Below are 19,965 nucleotides of genomic sequence, written 5' to 3'. Positions count from 1 at the left end.
TCCATTGGTTTAGCTGGGGTAATTAAATTCCGCAATAGGCCGTATGTTCTCGCGCCCATCAAATTTAATAATACCGACGCCTTCTTTCCATCGGCCACCTCATTTGCCTTGCAGTACACTTCAATTCTTTCCACATACGTGGTCCAGTCTTCTACCTCGTTGCGAAAGCAGTGATACTGCCACTCTTCGGCATCTTGGGTGGTTTAAAATGGCGCCTCCCGCGCTTTTTCTTCTTCCCCAATGGATTAAAATGGCGCCTCCCGCGCTTTTCCTTCTTCCCCAATGGAATAAAATGGCACCTCCCGCGCTTTTCCTTCTTCCCCTTGCTGTCACGCTGCTCCTAGCGTTCTACAGGGTAATGGCGGCGACCCGCGGCTTCGGCGCGTCTCACTTTTCCTTCCCCTCGTTTTATTTTCTCTACGCTGCCCGGTTCTTGAGCACCGACCGCGCCCTGTGCGCTCCACCCTCTCTCTCTCTCTTTTCCTCCCGACGACGCTGCACGGCCCCTTTGCAGAGCCGCTCGATCGAGCTTGAGCCCGCCGCAGTCCGGAAGGGTCAGCGCACTACCTGCTCCAGCACGATTTGCTGGAACACCTCGACTGGGGAGCCAAGCCCAGCTCTCCACAGCCTCCCCTGCAATTCTCCTACTCCGATGGATCCCTGGGCGGTTGCCCGCGGTCGACGCCCGTTGCTCTGACTTCGACCTCCAAGAAGCTTCTTTTCAGGGAAAGATCCCCGTGAGGTGATGCAGTACTGCAGGTGAGTTACAACCTGCTCGTCGCCAGTGTAGTGTCCGAGTATCAATAATCCACGGACTGCAGGAGAACAATAATACCAGGTATTTACTGACAGAGAGTAAGCTAAAACTGAAAGTACAGAAGCCTGCTATGCTTTATATACAGGTGTGGTCACTGCCGGTACTACAGTATAAAATCAGTTCTCTCTTAAAGGTATATACACAACAAGCGAGATACACCTGGGAACTACAGGCCCATTAGACGCACACCTGGGAACTACAGATCCATTAGAGACACATCTGGGAACTACAGACCCATTAGAGACACATCTGGGAACTACAGACCCATTAGAGAGACACATCTGGGAACTACAGACCCATTAGACGCACACCTGGGAACTACAGATCCATTAGAGACACACCTGCGAACTACAGATCCATTAGAGACACACCTGGGAACTACAGACCCATTAGAGACACACCTGGGAACTACAGGCCCATTAGAGATACACACCTGGGAACTACAGACCCATTAGAGAGAGTCACACCTGAGAACTACAGACCCATTAGAGAGTCACGCCTGGGACCGACAGACCCATTAGAGACACACCTGGGAACGACAGACCCATTAGAGACACACCTGGGAACTACAGACCCATTAGAGACACACCTGGGAACTACAGACCCATTAGAGATACACACCTGGGAACTACAGACCCATTAGAGAGAGTCACACCTGAGAACTACAGACCCATTAGAGAGTCACGCCTGGGAACGACAGACCCATTAGAGACACACCGGGGAACTACAGACCCATTAGAGACACACCTGGGAACTACAGACCCATTAGAGATACAGTACACACCTGGGAACTACAGACCCATTAGAGAGACTCACCTGGGAACTACAGACCCATTAGAGAGACACACCTGGGAACTACAGACCCATTAGAGAGACACCGAGGAACTACAGACACATTAGAGATACACACCTGGGAGCTACAGACCCATTAGACAGACACACCTGGGAACTACAGACCCATTAGAGATACACACCTGGGAGCTACAGACCCATTAGAGAGACTCACCTGGGAACTACAAGACCCATTAGAGACACACACCTGGGAACTACAGACCCATTACAGACACACCTGGAAACTACAGACCCATTAACGACACACCTGGGAACTACAGACCCATTAAAGACACACCTGGGAACTACAGACCCATTACAGACACACCTGGGAACTACAGACCCATTCGAGAGACACATCTGGGAACTAGAGACCCATTAGAGACACACCTGGGAACTACAGACCCATTAGAGAGAGACACACCTGGGAACTACAGACCCATTAGACACACCTGGGCACTACAGACCTATTGGAGAGACACATCTGGGAAATACAGACCTGTTAGAGAGACACACCTCGGAACTACAGACCCATTAGCGAGACACCTGGGAACTACAGACCCATTAGAGAGACGCACTTGGGGACTACACTCCCATTAGAGACACACTTGGGAACTACAGACCCATTAGAGACACACTTGGGAACTACAGACCCATTAGAGACACACCTGGGGATTATACTCCCATTAGAGACACACCTGGGGATTATACTCCCATTAGAGACACACCTGGGAACTACAGACCAATTAGAGACACACCTGGGAACTACAGACCCATTAGAGAGGCACACCTGGGAACTACAGACCCATTAGAGAGTCATATTTCAATTGTGGTGATCATCCCGTAAGAATCACCACATGGAAACCAGACCCATTATCAAATCCAGTTTACAATTTACATTACCGTAGGCTAACTGGCAAAATGAGCATTGGTACATAAGGCACGTCCCCAGATTTTCAAGACAAAAAAAGGCGCAAGGATATACAGAGATAGTTTCAAACCTTTTATTTGTACAGGTTACAACATATGACCAGTGTGGGATTCTAATATGGCAGCTAGCTTGCTACCAACTCCTGCCCACGAGTTACAAAGAGGCGTAAATTTCACAGTGGATGGGTTTTGCAGGGAGTGCTGGGGCACGCCCGCCAGGAACCTCCGCCGCTGACCTCAGCACACTTTCCGAGGGCATGACCTTGGCAAGCTTTCCTTGCTTACATCCCCCTGTGGTTAGAGGCACATTCGGAGAACCCACCCATGACAGGAGCCCAGGAACCCCAGCCTAGAGGTGCCGGTTAGAGGGGGTTGGCATCGTAGCCAGGTCCCCACCTAATCTGCAGCAGTTCCACCACATTCCCAGCAGCCCTGTGCCTGCAGGACCAGGGGTGTTCAGGTCTGTATGTGAATCACGAGAGAAACAGTTAATTCTTTTTAAATTGATGAGTCTCAGAACCTTCAGCTCGTCTTCAGATGTAAACAGCGTTCCTTCCCCCTTATGTTGTCACTATAATGAGCGGCCCTTACCAACGTCTAAAATAAACTGAGCTGTCCTTGAATCACAAGCTCTTTCCCCCCCTCACAGGTGAGGACTGGTCGGGAAGGTTTCTAAATGAAGCCTGTTGCTGTCCTAGCTCCATAAGCACACAGTGGGACAGCTGCACGCGTATTGTCTCCTCTTCCGCCTGCCCTAAACAGGCATCAAGTCCATCCCACATCAGAAAAAGGCCACACCCAGGACCACTCGTGAATTGTCATTCCAGCCCTCCCCCATCTCCTAAAGATGCTGTTGCGCACTGGTTTTCCCCGCGCTCCTCCACCTCATCCCAATCAGCACTGTTTATTCTGAACCTGGATACTGAGCGTCAGCAGGCTGTTCAACTGTGATGAGGATCGGAGCTGAGCCTAACCCTGTCTGCACTCCTGCAACGCGATTAACTGAATTGCAGTGAGGAGCAGGAACCCAGGTTGATTTTTCCCTCCAGTCCAGGGACACTTATGAACACAGCACCTCTAACATCACCCTTGCTGAGATCAGGAGATAGACCATGGGACTTTACTGGTCTACAAAGCTCAGGACTACCGCAAGCATTGCAATCCCATTTTTTTTTTAAGGATTTTTCTTCCATGACCACACACAATCTGTGGCTCAATACAGGAGTACCTCACTGCTGGGGTTACAGGTTGCCCCCTGGAAGAGTACAGGGCAGAGGGAAAATCTTCCCCAGAGCTGATCTTGCAGAGACCCAGACACATGGCACAGCTCACACAAAGCACGTGTGAGCTCAGCCACTTTGAAACCAAGAAAGGTAAATCGGAGTATTTTCTAAATGGTGAGAAACTAGAAACTGTAGAGGAGCAAAGAGATGTGGGAATCCAAGTACGCAAATCATTAAAAACTAGAGCACAGGTACAGAAGGCAAACAAAACAACTGATGGAATGTTGGTCTTTACCTCGAGGTTTGCACTACAAAGCAGAGGAAATGATGCCGCTGTTAGAGCCTTGGTCAGACACTATCTGGAGTACTGCGTTCAGTTTTGGGGTCCGCACCTCAGGAAGGATATATTGGCCCTGGAGGGGGGGGGGGGTGGCAGCAGAGATTCACCAGAATGATACCAGGGCTTAGAGGGTTAAATTGTGAGGACAGGTTGCATAAACTTGGCTTGAGTTTCGAAGACTGAGGGATGATCTGATCGAGATGCCCAAAACGTTAAAAGGATTTGAGAGGGTAGATACGGAGAAACTATTTCCTCTGGTGGGGGAATCAAGAACATCTTAAAATGAGAGCTCGGCCGTTCAGGAGTGAAATCAGGGAGCACTTTTTCCACACAAAGGGTGTTGGGAATCTGGAACTCTCACCCCAAAAAACTGACTATAAATGCTTTTATAGATATGTGAAGAGAAAAAGATTGGTGAAGACAGCAGCTGCGTTTGGGAGCTTCAGATCTGTGTTGCATGCCATGACTTGCATTGTGGCACCACTGCCGACAGCTGTGTCAGTCATGGTTCAGTGGGCGGCACTCTTATCTGAGTCAGAAGGTTGAGGGCTCAAGTCCCACTCCAGGGACTTGAGCAGAAAAATCTAAGCTGACACTCCAGCGCAATACTGAGGGAGCGCTGCACTGTCGGAGGTGCCGTCTTTCGGATAAGATGTTAAACCGAGGCCCCGTCTGCTCTCCCAGGTGGGTGTAAAAGATCCCATGGCACTACTTCGAAGAGCAGGTCATTATCGTGACAGGCACTATATAAATTCCAGACTCTTTCTTTCTTTCTAATAGATAGAACATTCCTCCAATACCTGACATCTGCCGCTAACTCATTTTATCTACAGTCACTGCTCCGGAGAGAGCAATGGTCTTGTCACCAGATGATTGTTAATCGTGGTGGACTGTTTACAAGCACTTCTTATTGCCACATTCATACTGCACTAACCATTGTATCTGGGCTGGATTCAAACACAGGCCCATTTTCGCAGCAAAGTACATTTTTGCGCTGATTCAGATGAAGAGTATTGGTGTTAGGAGCAAACTGCTTTCTACTTCAGGCACATAACGTAAGCATGAAGCACCCCCAGGGCAGCTTTAGCACTTTTAGATGCAAAGCAAAGCTTCCTCCTACCGAACAGCGAGCCTCAGTCGCAACTCTGAGGAACATGTGCAACTTCACCTATTTCATTTCCAGGCGTCGGAGTACAATTGCCGATTTAGTACCAATTTGGTGCAGCTTTATACTGCTAGACTATACAGATTAGGAACTGGATTAAAACCTGCGCAGACTCATTACTGCAACAACCTGCATTTATATAGCAACTTTAAAGTATAAAATGTCCCAATGCGCTTTACAGAGGAAGAAAATAAATAAAATTTATTAAGTAAGTGTATAAAAAAGGGAACTGACGGGTGTCGTGGGTAACAGACAATGTCATTGATATCACGAACTCCGTTCCCTTGCCACTGATTCCATCCCTCTCCTGGGTCACTGTCTCAGGCTGAACTAAACTGTTGGAAACCTCGGCGTCCTATTTGACCCTGAGCTGAGCTTCTGACCCCTATCTTATCCATCACAAAGATTGCCAACTTCCACCTTCATATCCCCTGCTTCAGTCCATCGGCTGTTAAAACCCTCATTCATGCTTTTGTTACCTCCAGACTCAACTATTCCAACGCACTCCTGACCTGCCTCCCATCTCCCACCCTTCATAAACTTCAGTTCATCCAAAACTCTGCTGCCCGTATCCTAACTCAACCTCGAGTTCAAATCCCTCCATGGCCTCACCCTTCCCTATCTCTGTAGCCCCCTCCATCCCTACAACCCTCCGAGATCTCTGCGCTCCTCCAAGTCTGCCCTCTTGTGCATCCCTGATTTTCACCGCTCCACCATTGGTGGGCGTGCCCTCAGCTGCCTAGGATCCAAGCCCTGGAATTCCCTCCCTAAACCTCTCCGCCTCTCCCTCCTCCTTTAAGACGCTCCTTAAAACCGACCTCTTCGCTCACCTGTCCTAATGTCTCCTTCTTTGGTTCATGTTAATTTGTTTGTCTGAGAACGCTCCTGTGAAGCCCTTTGGGATATTTTACTACCTTAAAGGCACTACATAAATGCAAGTTGTTGTTGGCAACTTTTGGCTAGAATAATTTTGTTGCTGAGGGAGTGGACAAAATCAAATTGAAGGAATTTGAGTAGGGAGTTTTGTAAGAGCTGGGAGATAATGACATTGAAATCCTTAGATAAAGGCTGCTTAGAGATGTGGAGGTAGTTAGTGAGGACAGGTTGATTGAGAATGATTTTTTTTTGAGGGGTGATTACAGCGACTTTGAAAGGGGAAGGATGGCACTAGAGCACAAGGAACCATTAACAATGTCCGTTGGCATGGGGTCTGGTGGAGGGGGGGGTTGTTGAATTGTTGGGAGTGGAGGGGGAAGAGAAATGAGGAGGCAGGAGGTGGTTCTCATGGAGAAGTTGAGCTTGGAGAGGAGATGGGAAATGAACAGAGTGAAAGGAGATCAGAAGTAGATTGGGTGGGAGGCTCATGGGATGGAGGAGATCAGAAGCAGGGTAGGACAGGTGGTGAGGTGGTGACAGAGCCAGCTGCAAGGAGGGTCTCAACCTTAGAGGCAAGTAAATCCAATAGCTCATCATACTTGCAATTGGAGGTGAGGATGCGAGGGGGAAATGGAAAAGCAGTATATTGAGCTGATTCATTGTGGAAAAGAGAGACCTGGGACGTCCGAGCTTTGCAGAATGATCCTGGAGTACGAGGAGAACATGACGAAGGAGAACATGATGAAGGACAAGGTGTAATGGTCAACACGGTCAAGCTAAATCTGAACAACTAGACCAGTCGTGCACCAGGTGCATGAGATTCTAATCTACACACAACCCTTACAATCCACAGGCATGGGAGACATTCAGCCCATCAGTCTGAGCAGCATTCAAATCCAGGACCCAGAGGTGAAAGGCCAGTGTTTAACACACTGCACCATCTTGATCTGCAGTCACCTGTTTAACAGCCACTCGCCCTCCAGCATAGCTGGAGCCAGAGGTGGTTTCTGCATCACCTCCTCCCGTCTGATGAAAGGGAGGAACTGAAAGAAATCAGTATTTGTAGGGAAATGGTGTTAAGGAAATTGATGTGATTGAAGGCCGATAAATCCTCAGGGCCTGATAATCTACATCCTAGGGTACTTAAGGAGGTGGCCCTAGAAATAGTAGATGCATTGCTGATCATCGTCCAACATTCGATGGAATCTGGAACAGTACCCATGGATTGGAGGGTAGCTAATATTACCCCACTATTCAAAAAAGGTGGTAGAGAGAAAACGGGGAATTACAGACCGGTAAGCCTGACATCGGTAGTGGGGAAAATGCTAGAGTCCATCATAAAAGGTGTAATAGCAGAGCACTTGGAAAACAGTGACAGGATCGGACAAAGTCAACATGGATTTACAAAGGGTAAATCGTGCTTGACTAATCTACTGGAATTTTTTGAGGATGTAACTGGTAAAATAGATAAGGGAGAACCAGTGGATGTGGTGTATTTGGACTTTCAGAAGGCTTTTGATAAGGTCCTGCATAAGAGATTAGCGTGTAAAGTTAAGGCACATGGGATTGGGGGCAAGGTACTGACTTGGATAGAGAACTGGTTGGCAGACAGAAAGCAAAGAGTTGGAATAAACGGGTCTTTTTCCGAGTGGCAGGCAGTGCCTAGTGGGGTACCGCAGGGATCGGTCCTTGGACCCCAGCTACTCACAATATATATTAATGATCTAGACAAAGGAACTAGATGTAATATCTCCAAATTTGCAGACGACACAAAGCTGGGTGGGCGTGTGTGCTGTGAGGAGGATGCCGAGAAACTCCAGGATGATTTGGACAGGTTGGGTGATTGGGCAGAAACATGGCAGATGCAGTATAACGTGGATAAATGCGAGGTTATCCACTTTGGTAGCAAAAACAGGAAGGCAGATTATTATCTGAATGGCAATAGATTGGGAGAAGGGGAAGTGCAACGAGACCTGGGTGTCCTTGTGCACCAGTCGCTGAAGGTAAGCATGCAGGTGCAGCAGGTGGTTAAGAAGGCAAATGGTATGTTGGCCTTCGTAGCGAGAGGGTTTGAGTACAGGAACAAGGATGTCTTGCTGCAGTTGTACAGGGCCTTGGTGAGACCACATCTTGAGTATTGTGTGCAGTTTTGGTCGCCTTATCTGAGGAAGGATGTTCTTGCCATGGAAGGAGTTCAGCGAAGATTCACCAGGCTGATACCTGGGATGGCAGGAATGACGTATGAGGAGAGATTGGGTCGATTGGGCTTGTACTCGCTGGAGTTTAGAAGAATGAGAGGGGACCTCATTGAAACTTATAAAATTCTGACAGGACTGGACAGACTAGATGCAGGAAGAATGTTCCCGATGGTCGGGGAGTCCAGAACCAGGGGTCACAGTCTAAGGATAAGGGGTAGGCCATTTAGGACTGAGATGAGGAGGAATTTCTTCACCCAGAGAGTGGTGAACCTGTGGAATTCTCTACCACAGAAGGCAGTAGAGGCCAATTCATTAAATATATTCAAGAAGGAGTTGGATATATTTCTCAAGGCTAAAGGGATCAAGGGGTATGGGGAGAAAGCAGGGACCGGGTACTGAATTTGGATGATCAGCCATGATCGCATTGAATGGCAGAGCAGGCTCGAGGGGCCGAATGGTCTACTCCTGCTCCTACCTTCTATGTTTCTATGCTGGGATGCAGGCCATGGGTCAATCTCCCTCTGCTGCTTTGCCCAGACACTCATTCACTTATGTAAGCCTTACAGTGACTGTCAGCAGGCTATTCCAACCACATTGAGGGGGGAGGACAATACAGCTCAACCCAATCCTACCCTCGCTCAGTCAGTCCTGTAGTGTATGTGCATTAAGTCAGAACTACATTTACAGCTCCTGTATACTGTAGTACCGGCAGTAACCACACCGGTATATAAGCTGTGCGCATGCATCTGTACTCCAGTCTAGAGAAGACCCTCCTCCAGTAAAGACCTGTTGTTTGTTTATGTGTAATTCTTTATCTGCTGAACCACGGATCTAATAGTGGCGACGAGTGTTGATGCGAATCTACCTGCAACATTAAACAAAAAAAACAAAAAAAATAGTCGAGTCCAGGAACACGGGCGTCGACCGCGAGCAACCGCCCAGCAGTCAGGCAGAGATCCAACTTCGCTGGGGAGGCTGTGGAGAGCCGGGCTTGGTTCCCCAGCCACAACGAGCAGTAAGAGACCGACGACAGGTCCTGAGCAGACCCTTCCCGAGCAGCGGCGGCTGGAGCCGACCGACGGCAGAGAGCGAGAGCCGGGCAGCGTCGACGGGGTAAAAAAGAGGGTGAAGAGAGCAGGGCGCAACCGGGGATTGATCACCGAGCGGTGTCGAGGAAAAATACTGCAAACCGGAGAGAAACAGGGTAAGAAACAGCCGGGTTGTAGACTGAGCGGCGTCGACAAATATCAAAAGAAGAACGCGCAGAGCACAGCCAGGGATCACGGGCTGATCAGGGTCCGCGGGGCGAAGCAAGGGGAGACGCCATTGAGCCGCGGAGAAGCAGGGAGAGCGCGGGAGACGCCATTTTGCGAAGCCGCAGCGGAGAAGGCGGGCGAGCGCGGGAAGGAAGGAAAGCGTGGGAGACGCCATTTTGTGCCAGCGGAGAAGAAGGGGAAGCGCGGGAGGCGCCATTGGGGATAGTTAACGCACAACCAAGGATGCCGAAGAGTGGCAGTATCTCTACGTTCGACAATGAAGTCGAAGCTTGGGCGACATATGTGGAACGTATTGAGGTGTACTGCAGGGCGAATGAAGTGCCAGATGCTAATAAAGCACTGATTCTGTTAAACTCCATGGGTGCAAAAACGTATGGGTTACTGCGAAATCTAATAACCCCAGAGATGCCGGTAAACAAGGATTTTGGAAGCATAGTAGAAATCCTACAGGACCACTTAAGCCCCACACCACTGCTGATAGCAGAACGATTTAAGTTCCATAAAAGGAACCAACACAAAGACGAAAGCAATGCTGAGTACCGAACGGAACTGCGCAAGCTATCGAAATACTGCCAGTTTGGAGCGGGACTAGCAGACACATTAAGGGACAAGTTTGTGTGTGGGCTACAAAGTGAAGGAACCCAGAAACGGCTTCTATCAGAAAAGGACCTTACGCTGGACAAAGCTTTCAATATGGCAGTATCACACGAAGCAGCCGCAAGGGGTGCTGCAGAGATACAACGGAGACCGCAAGAATACGGCACCAACGAAATGACCTATGGAACAGGGAAGTGCTATCGCTGCGGCAGAACAATACATGACCAGAAAGATTGTTGGTTCAAGGACCAAGTGTGCAGACAGTGTGGGAAAGCAGGACACATAGCAAGAGTCTGCAGGTCTGGGAAGAAAACCAACAGTAAGAAATCTCCACAGGAGAAGTACAAAAAGGTTCAGACGAACAGAAAAGTGACACAGACTCCGGAAGCAAGGAGCTGGGTTGTCTGAAACTACATAATGTAACCGAAATAGAGGATCACCAGACTATCTGGGTTACACTCAAGATAGACGGAGTCCAAGTGGAAATGGAATTGGACACAGGGTCAGCTCTAACAGTCATAAATCAAAGAGACTACAAGCGGCTATTTTCACACATACCCTTGAAAGCTACAGAGATTGTCTTGAAGACGTATACAGGGCAAAAAGTCTACCCCAAAGGAAAAATAAGGGTGAAAGTGACATATAAAGGTCAGGAAATACCTAAAATGGATATATATGTATTGCCAAATGGAGGACCACCACTGCTAGGACGTGAATGGATCCGGAAGATACATTTAGATTGGCATTCCATACAGGCACTGAAGATGGAGGCCAAAAAAGATGACGACGTCACACCTGGATGACTGTCAAAAATGCTGACGCAAAAGAAGTGTTCCAGGAGGGACTAGGAACACTAAAAGGAATAACAGCAACAATTAAAATAGAGGATAATGCAAGCCCAAAGTTTCTGAAGGCCAGACCAGTGCCTTATGCGATCAGACCAGCTGTTGAAGCAGAGCTGGAAGGGTTGGAACGTTCAGGAGTACTGTCCAAAGTGGACTGGAGCGAGTGGGCTACACCCATCGTCCCTGTAATGAAGAGGTCGTTGAGTAATACGCCTGGGGAACCAAAGAAGATCCGCATCTGTGGGGATTTTAAGGTGACAGTGAACCCAGTCCTTCACACGGTGCAATATCCGCTTCCACGAATTGAGGATATTTTTGCCTCGCTATCTGGTGGTAAACGCTTCACCAAAATTGATCTAGCCCAGGCGTACTTGCAAATGGAGGTAGAAGAAGCTTCGAAACATTACCTTACGATCAACACCCATAAAGGCAGCACGGTGGCATAGTGGTTAGCACTGTTGCCTCACAGCGCCAGGGACCCGGGTTCGAATCCGGCCTCGGGTGACTGTCTGTGTGGAGTTTGCACATTCTCCCCGTGTTTGCGTGGGTTTCCTCCGGGTGCTCCGGTTTCCTCCCACAGTCCAAAGATGTGCGGGTTAGGTTGATTGGCCATGATAAAAAATTGGCCCTTAGTGTTAAGGGGGATTAAATACGTGGGGTTACGGGGATAGGGCTTGGGTGGGATGGCTGTCGGTGTAGGGACTGGGTGCTAGGGTTTGGATGATCAGCTCGTTGAATGGCGGAGCAGGGCCGAATGGCTCCTGCTCCTATCTTCTATGTCTATGTACATTTACATTTACATTGTCCCATCCAAATTTGGAAAATGCTGCTCAGCCTATCTTGTTCAATTGAGTTGTCTGTTTGAGAGATAGAGACAAGCCCGAACTAATCCATGGTAGGTTGCCACATAACGTTAGTATTGAGAGACCGTGAGCCAGGTCAAGTTCAACTTGAAGATTAGCACAATATGTTTGGTTGTTTTTTTCCCATCTATCAAGGAAGGATAGTTGAGCTGTTGTTCACAATGTGGTGCATGTCTCCATTTGCTGGTTAATAATTTTCTTTGGTAGTTCATAGCCTCAGCCACAGTCTAGTGGAGTGTGTAATAAAACCAGTAAACCAAATATAAATGAGGGTTTGCTGTTTGATCCCTGGGCGTGCTAGGCATTGGACAGGTCGTGGCACGTTCGGGGTCGTAGGGAATGAGAGCTCACCTACAGGAGTGAGCCGAGAGGCTGAACCCAAGAAAAATGTCTCGAGGAAAACACCCAAAAAGGCAACAATTCTGGGAATGAGGATCCGCAGCCACATTCTCCCCGTGTTTGCGTGGGTTTCCTCCGGGTGCTCCGGTTTCCTCCCACAGTCCAAAGATGTGTGGGTTAGGTTGATTGGCTATGATAAATTGACCCTTAGTGTTAGGGGGTTAAATACGTGGGGTTACGGGGATAGGGTGGGATATGTGTTGGTGTAGGGGTTACGGGGATCGGGTGGGATATGTGTCGGTGCAGGCTCGATGGGCCGAAATGGCCTCTATCTGCACTGTGGGGTTTCTGTGATTTCTGTGAAAGGTCTCTATCAATACAACCGGCTGGTGTTTGGAGTAGCCTCGGCTCCGGCCATCTGGCAAAAGGCGATGGATCAGGTCCTGCAAGGGATTCCAGGGACCCAGTGTTATTTGGACATCATCTTGGTCACAGGCGAAAATGACGGTGATCACCTCGCTAACTTGGAGAAGGTGCTCGCCAGATTAAAGGAATATGGGCTACGAGCTAATCGTCACAAGTGCGAGTTTTTCCAGAAACAGATCTCGTATTGCGGCCACCTATTCGATTAAGAGGGGTTACATACGTCCCCTGACAAGATTGAGGCAGTAGTCAAGGCTCCAGCACCGGAAAATATGTCACAACTGAGGTCGTTCCTCGGGCTGGTAAACTATTACCACAAGTTCTTACCAAATTTGTCTACGGTACTACACCCGCTGAACACCTTACTGCAAACAGGGGTACCATGGAAGTGGGATGACGAACGTAGACGAGCTTTCCAGAAGTGTAAAGAATTGATCACATCAAAAGAGGTGTTGGCCCATTTCAACCCAGCACTACCAATTCGTTTGGCATGTGATGCATCACACTATGGCATTGGAGCGGTGCTGTCGCACAAATTCCCAGACGGGTTGGAGAGGCCAGTGGCCTTTGCATCTCAGTCACTAACCTCAGCCAAGCGCAACTACGCCCAGATTGACGGGGAGGCCCTCAGCCTAGTATGGGGAGTAAAAAAATTCAACCATTATCTGCATGGGCAGAAGTTCACCTTGCTGACTGACCACCAACCACTTGTCTCCATCTTTAATCCTAAGGGCGTGCCAGTAATGACTGCACAGCGGTTACAAAGATGGTCCCTGTTTCTAGGGGCGAATCAATATGAAATAGAATATAAAGGCACGAAACAGCATGGGAACGCTGATGGGCTATCGTGCCTGCCACTGCCTACGGTGGAGGAAGCACCAGCAGTGGACCCTATCGAGATATTTTATTCGTCGATAATTGAACGATTGCCTTAAGGACATACTTGCTCTCGAGTCAGTACAAAGAAGGTTCACTCGGTTAATCCCGGGGATGAGGGGATGGACATATGAGGAGAGGTTGAGTAGATTGGGACTCTACTCATTGGAGTTCAGAAGAATGAGAGGCGATCTTATTGAAACATATAAGATTGTGAAGGGGTTGGATCGGGTGGATGCAGGGAAGATGTTCCCGGTGATGGGTGAAACTAGAACTAGGGGGCATAGTCTTAGAATAAGGGGCTGCTCTTTCAAAACTGAGATGAGGAGGAACTACTTCACTCACAGGGTGGTAGGCCCATGGAATATGCTGCCCCAAAAAGCTGTAGAAGCTACATCATTACATAAATTTAAAACAGAAATAGACAGTTTCCTAGAAGTAAAGGGAATTAAGGGTTACGGGGAGCGGGCAGGAATTTGGACATGAGTCTAGGTTCGGAATGGTCATGGCCCTGTGGGTAGCGGAGCGAGCCCAGGGGCCGTGTAGCCTGATCCTGCTCCTATTTCGTGTGTCTAATTCTGTTAGATTCAGGAGATGGTTCTGTGATAGTGGATTGGCGGTTAGGATCAGATCAGCCATGATCTTATTGAATGGCGGAGCAGGCTCGAGGGGCCGATTGGCCTACTCCTGCTCCTATTTCTTATGTTCTTATATAGAGACCCGCAATGATCCGACGCTGTCACGGGTATATGAATTGACGGTGAGGGGATGGCCAACACATGGCGACTCACTGTTGCCAGCATTCTCATCCAGAAGAGAACAGCTGTCAGTATGCCAGGGGACAGTGATGTGTGGATCCAGAGTGGTGATTCCACCCAAGTTAAGGGAGAGAGTGCTAAAGGAGCTACATGAAGGTCATCTGGGGGGAGTGAAAATGAAAAGCCTGGCTAGGGCTTATGTGTGGTGGCCGGGAATCGATCAACAAATCGAAGACCTAACTAAGAGCTGCTTAGGATGCCAGAAGGTCCAAAATGCACCACCACATGCCCCTCTACACCCATGGGAGTGGCCCTCCTCTCCATGGCAACGGGTGCACATTGATTTCGCTGGTCCATTCATGGACTCAATGTTCTTAATAGCAGTGGATGCTCATTCAAAGTGGCCTGAGGTGATAAAGATGTCTTCAACCACTACAGAGAAAACGATTGCAGTCCTACGGACCATATTTGCCAGAAACGGTTTGCCAGAGCAGATCTGCTCTGATAATGGACCACAGTTTGTGTCCGACGAGTTCCAAAAATTCATGAAAAGGAATGGGGTAAGGCATTACACATCCGCCCCGTATCATCCAGCCAGCAATGGATTGGCTGAGAGGTTCGTACAAACCTTTAAGAAGGCGATAAAGGCCATGTGCGACGAGGAAATTCCACTACAGCATAAGATGGACAATTTCTTATTAGCCTACCGAAACGCGACACATGCAGTTACCAACCAGACCCCGGCCATGATGTTCTTTAACCGAAGGTTGAGATCTCGTGTGGACTTGCTCAGACCAAATGTGCGAAGAAATGTTGAGGACAAACAATTCCAGCACATCAACGAGAAGCCGACAAGGAGCTTCAATGTAGGGCAACCAGTCTTGGCCCATGACTATCGAACAGAGAAGTGGCAACGATATGTACAAGGCAGGGGCCATTAATGTACACAGTGGATGTCGGGGAGAACATTGTGAGACGCCACGTCGATCAGATCTTAGCGTCACAGGAAGGCGTCAACCCCATGTCTCGAGTACCTGGGGATGAACCCGACATACCGGTAGCATCTACTTCAGACCCAGTAGCAGTGGAACCCGATGAACTACCCAATGAAAAGGGCTCAGAATCGCCTCTGCACCAAGAACAAGAACCTCCGGAAAGGCGCTATCCCGAAAGGGTCAGGAGGCCGCCCCAAAGACTGAATCTATAAATGGACTTTTTGTTATTGAATGTACATGTAAAAATGTAATTGTTATTTGAATATTAAGGGGGTATTATTAATCTAAAAAGGGAGGAATTGTAGTGTATGTGCTTTAAGTCAGAACTACTTTTTACAGCTCCTGTATACTGTAGTACCGGCAGTAACCACACCGGTATATAAGCTGTGCGCATGCCTCTGTACCCCAGTCTAGAGAAGACCCTCCTCCAGTAAAGACCTGTTGTTTGTTTATGTACAGCATCCGTGTAATTCTTTATCCACTGAACCACGGATCTAACAAGTCCCCCCCACACACACACCCGGCAGTGCTCACTGACCAGCGATGTGGAGTGGGGACACTGACCCTTCTCCACTCTGGCACACAGGCCACCGCCACCCCCACCCCCGGCCCCCAACAGCTGCCAGCCTCGGCCGAGATCAGTCAACCCAGCAGAGCCCAGGGCTCGAATGTGGGATCCTCCTGGTGCGCTGAACTCCAAGCTCTGACCGTGCACTCACAGCAGATGCAACTGTGGCTGCAAATTCCAATAGCTGATGAGATCAGCAGCTCCTGAAAAGTATTAAAATACAGCTGGTACAATAGGCCACCAGACTTTCTGCAAATTCACCAATGTTGGTGGCACTTGGCACTGGTTCCTTTTATACTGCCACCAGGGAGCCCCCAGGCTGGTGCCAGACTCCTCCTCCAGTGAGCTTGCTACCACAGCAACTCACGTTTGTCGATTTTGGATGTACTTTTAGCTTTGGGCTAATTTCCTCCCTCCCACGCTGACAGCAAAAGTGCATAAAAGATACTGCGTCAAATATTTCTATGACTGGCCGGTATTACAATGAACGGCAAAGCTATGTTCCAACACAGAAGATTAGTTTCATAGGAAATGGTTGTGACTGGGGGCGGGTATGGTAGCCGAGTGGTGCTGGTACTGGACCAGCAACACAGAGGCTGCAAGCACATCATTCCAGCACCGAAAATTAAATTCAAAACAATCTGCTCATTTGTGAGTTGGAACCAGACAAAATGACCATAAAAGCTACCAGTTCACTAATGTCCTTCAGGAAAGTGGACCTGACCCACTACCCCGCCCCCCCCACCCCAGTCTGGCCTACATGTGGCTCCAGTCCCGCACTTCCTGGTTGACCCTTAAGGCCTCTGGGCCACTGGGGATGGCCAGAGTCGCCCACATCCCAAGAACAAATTAAAAAAGTTAACCAGAGACTTTTCTGCTTATAAATTGTTATCTTGCCCTTCCCAATATTTTCCTGCGATTTGATAAGAGGCTGGTAATCTGCGAGGTAATCTCACAAAAGTATCTCACTGAACTCATGCTTTCCTGTGTGACTGAAGTGGTGAGAATGAGCGAGGGCATGGCGCTGGATACCAGGTGCACGGCTGATGTGAAATACAAGTTATCTTAAATTATTCTAAGCTCTGGAATTCCATCCCTAAACCTCTCCGCCTCTCACTCCTCCTTGAAGACGCTTCTTAAAACCGACCTCTTTGACAAAGCTATTGGTCGCCTGTCTTCTTGCGTGGCTCGGCGTCAAATTTTCTCTGATAACGCTCCTCTGACGCGCCTCGAGACATTTTTACTACGTTAAAGGCGCTATATAAATGCAAGCTGCTATTATTTGAGGTTTTCAGTTCCCCATCAACCCATTGGCTTCCTGCTCATGGTCTCACAATCACAATAATGGGCACAGGGCCCTGGTCAGAGAGTGCACGCCTCTGTCTGGAGTGTAATGTCAATGGGTGAGGTATTCTAAACGGTTCAGAAAGCCACCAGCTATGCACGATCATACAAGTTGTACAAGGCATTGGTGAGACCGCACCTGGAATACTGCGTACAGTTTTGGTGTCCATACTTAAGAAAAGACATACTTGCTCTCGAGTCAGTACAAATAAGGTTCACTCGGTTAATCCCAGGGATGAGGGGATAGACATATGAGGAGAGGTTGAGTAGATTGGGACTCTACTCATTGGAGTTCAGAAGAATGAGGCGATCTTATTGAAACATATAAGATTGTGAAGGGGTTGGATCGGGTGGATGCGGGGAGGATGTTCCCGATGATGGGTGAAACTAGAACTAGGAGGCATAGTCTTAGAATAAGGGGCTGCTCTTTCAAAACTGAGATGAGGAGGAACTACTTCACTCAGAGGGTGGTAGGTCCATGGAATATGTTGCCCCAAAAAGCTGTAGAAGCTACATCATTACATAAATTTAAAACAGAAATAGACAGTTTCCTAGAAGGAAAGGGAATTTAGGGTTACGGGGAGCGGGCAGGAATTTGGACATGAGTCTAGGTTCGGATCGGTCATGGCCCTGTGGGTAGCGGAGCGGGCCCAGGGGCCGTGTAGCCTGATCCTGCTCCTATTTCATGTGTCTAATTCTGTTAGATTCAGGAGATGGTTCTGTGATAGTGGATTGGCGGTTAGGATCAGATCAGCCATGATCTTATTGAATGGCGGAGCAGGCTCGAGGGGCCGATTGGCCTACTCCTGCTCCTATTTCTTATGTTATGTTCTTATAAGCTCAAGGCGGTGATGAGGGTTACTATTCAAAGCTAAAGCACTGGATTCATCAGCGGAAAGAACACAAGAGAGTTCTGTGCGAGACAGGAACTGAAGAAGTACCTTGTGACAAAGACAGCAGCGTCCACAGCTGGGAAGTCATCTTTCCCACCGGGTACCTGGTTATTCCCCAGATACTTTGCTCCAAACTCCTTGTATTGCCAATGACAAAAGCTCTCCAGCGACCTCTCTCCGTGATGCCCAATCAGCAGCTGCTCCTAAGAAAAAGTTTTCAAGATGTATTATGTAAATGAGGAAAATCAAAAACTACTTAAATCAAAAACTATTTAAACCAAAAAAAAAACACATCCCTGCCAAAGAAAGTAACTTTTGGCTTTTAAACAGAAATCTGCTGCACGATTCGACGGTGCATAATTAACTGGTTGCTTAGCAACCACTGTAGTTTGATGTAGAAAAGTTGGATTGATGAGATATGAAAATGATCTTGTTATTCAAAAGGAATTTAAAACGACTTAACATTTTTATAGATTAGAGAAGCTCAGCCTTTTAATGAAATTATTTTACAAAATAAACCCAATCTGATCTCCCAGCGCTCTCTGAATACGGGCCAGTCATGTGACCGTGGGTTGCTGTTATGATTAATGGCAGATGTTGAGATGGGTGAAATCCAAAAGGATTTTTATTAGCCAAGGGTATTAGGGGTGATGGAACCAAGGTGGGCAGATAGAGTTAAGATACAGGTCAGCCATGATCTCATTGAATGGTGGAACAGGCTCGAGGGGCGGAATGGCCGCCTCCTGTTCCTATCATACTTACTGGACGACTGTGAAGCAAAACTAGTTTGGTCACTCGAATATTGATCTTGATTCCCAGACTGTGATGCTGAAACATGTTGTATACCTGCCAAAGAAAGGACATTTTCAGCTGCAACGATAATGGAGAAAAGAGGTGCACTGCAAAAACAACAGGCCCAGCGCTGCCCACATTGCACAATGGTCTTATTTCTCCTATAGCAGTGTCACATCCATCACATATTAAGGGGAAGAGGGAGGGGTGTGGAGGAGAAAGAGAGAGAAAAGAGGGGGTGTGGAGGAGAGAGTGAGAGAGACAGAGAGGGGGGTGTGGAGGAGAAAGAGAGAGGAGTCGAAGGAGCGAGAGAGAGAGGAGTTGGACGAGAGAGGGAGAGAGGAGTTGGAGGAGAGAAAGAGAGAGAGGGGAGGTGTTGAGAGAGAGAGAGATGGGGGATGGGGGTTGGAGGTTGGAGGCATCTCCACCACAGCACCATGCTGACAAATTAGGAAATGTCTTAGCTGAACAGTAAGATTTATACACTGATTTCAAAGCCTCATTGTTGGTGCCTCGGGGTCTCAGCTTGACCAGCCAACGCAGCACTCAATGGGGGTGGGTGGAGCAAGGCTTGCTTACAATCTCAGCTGGACTCTGAGGCAGAGAATGCACGGGGGCAACGCACCCAAACCCTGGCCGGGGCCTGGCCAAGCAGCTTGGGAGTAAAGAGTGCAGACAGTTCCTGGGCCCAGTAGGGGTGAGAGAGCAATAAAATAGGCCAATGATAGCACTAGTTTATTTGCTCTTGGGCACAATGTATTTCAAGCCAGACAGGAGACAAGGAACAGCTCCACTATCTGGTGCTGCCAACACGGAGCCCCTCTTTCGAAATCGTGGGCCTGCAGCAGAGTATTAGACAGTGGCTTTTATTCTCTGCCCGAGACGGCTGTTGCAAGAAGCTCGTCTCCTACAATCAATAACTGGGCGCTCATTCCCAGCAGATACGTACTGGCACTGGGCACAACCCAGAGAGCACAGCAATGAAACTGAACACTGATTGCGACCATTCCACCCT

General features: G+C 48.5%; 1 protein-coding gene across 1 annotated transcript in view; it reads right to left on the bottom strand.

Annotated features, from left to right (window-relative positions):
- The window catches only part of adamts17 (ADAM metallopeptidase with thrombospondin type 1 motif, 17), an 821,255-nt gene that overhangs the window by 669,794 nt on the left and 131,496 nt on the right, over positions 1–19,965 (bottom strand). The window contains exons 4-5 of the mRNA XM_085968920.1: positions 18,921–19,004; positions 18,207–18,361 (exon numbers count right to left, since the gene is read on the bottom strand). Of these exons, the coding sequence (XP_085825046.1) occupies positions 18,207–18,361; positions 18,921–19,004 (239 nt within the window). The remainder of the gene's footprint in view (positions 1–18,206; positions 18,362–18,920; positions 19,005–19,965) is intronic.

This window comes from Somniosus microcephalus, chromosome 27 (genome assembly GCF_052327205.1).
Source record: "Somniosus microcephalus isolate GS21.2 chromosome 27, FLI_Smic_1.0, whole genome shotgun sequence".
Taxonomy (NCBI): Eukaryota; Metazoa; Chordata; class Chondrichthyes; order Squaliformes; family Somniosidae; genus Somniosus; species Somniosus microcephalus.
This window is presented reverse-complemented; position numbering and strand designations above follow the sequence as displayed.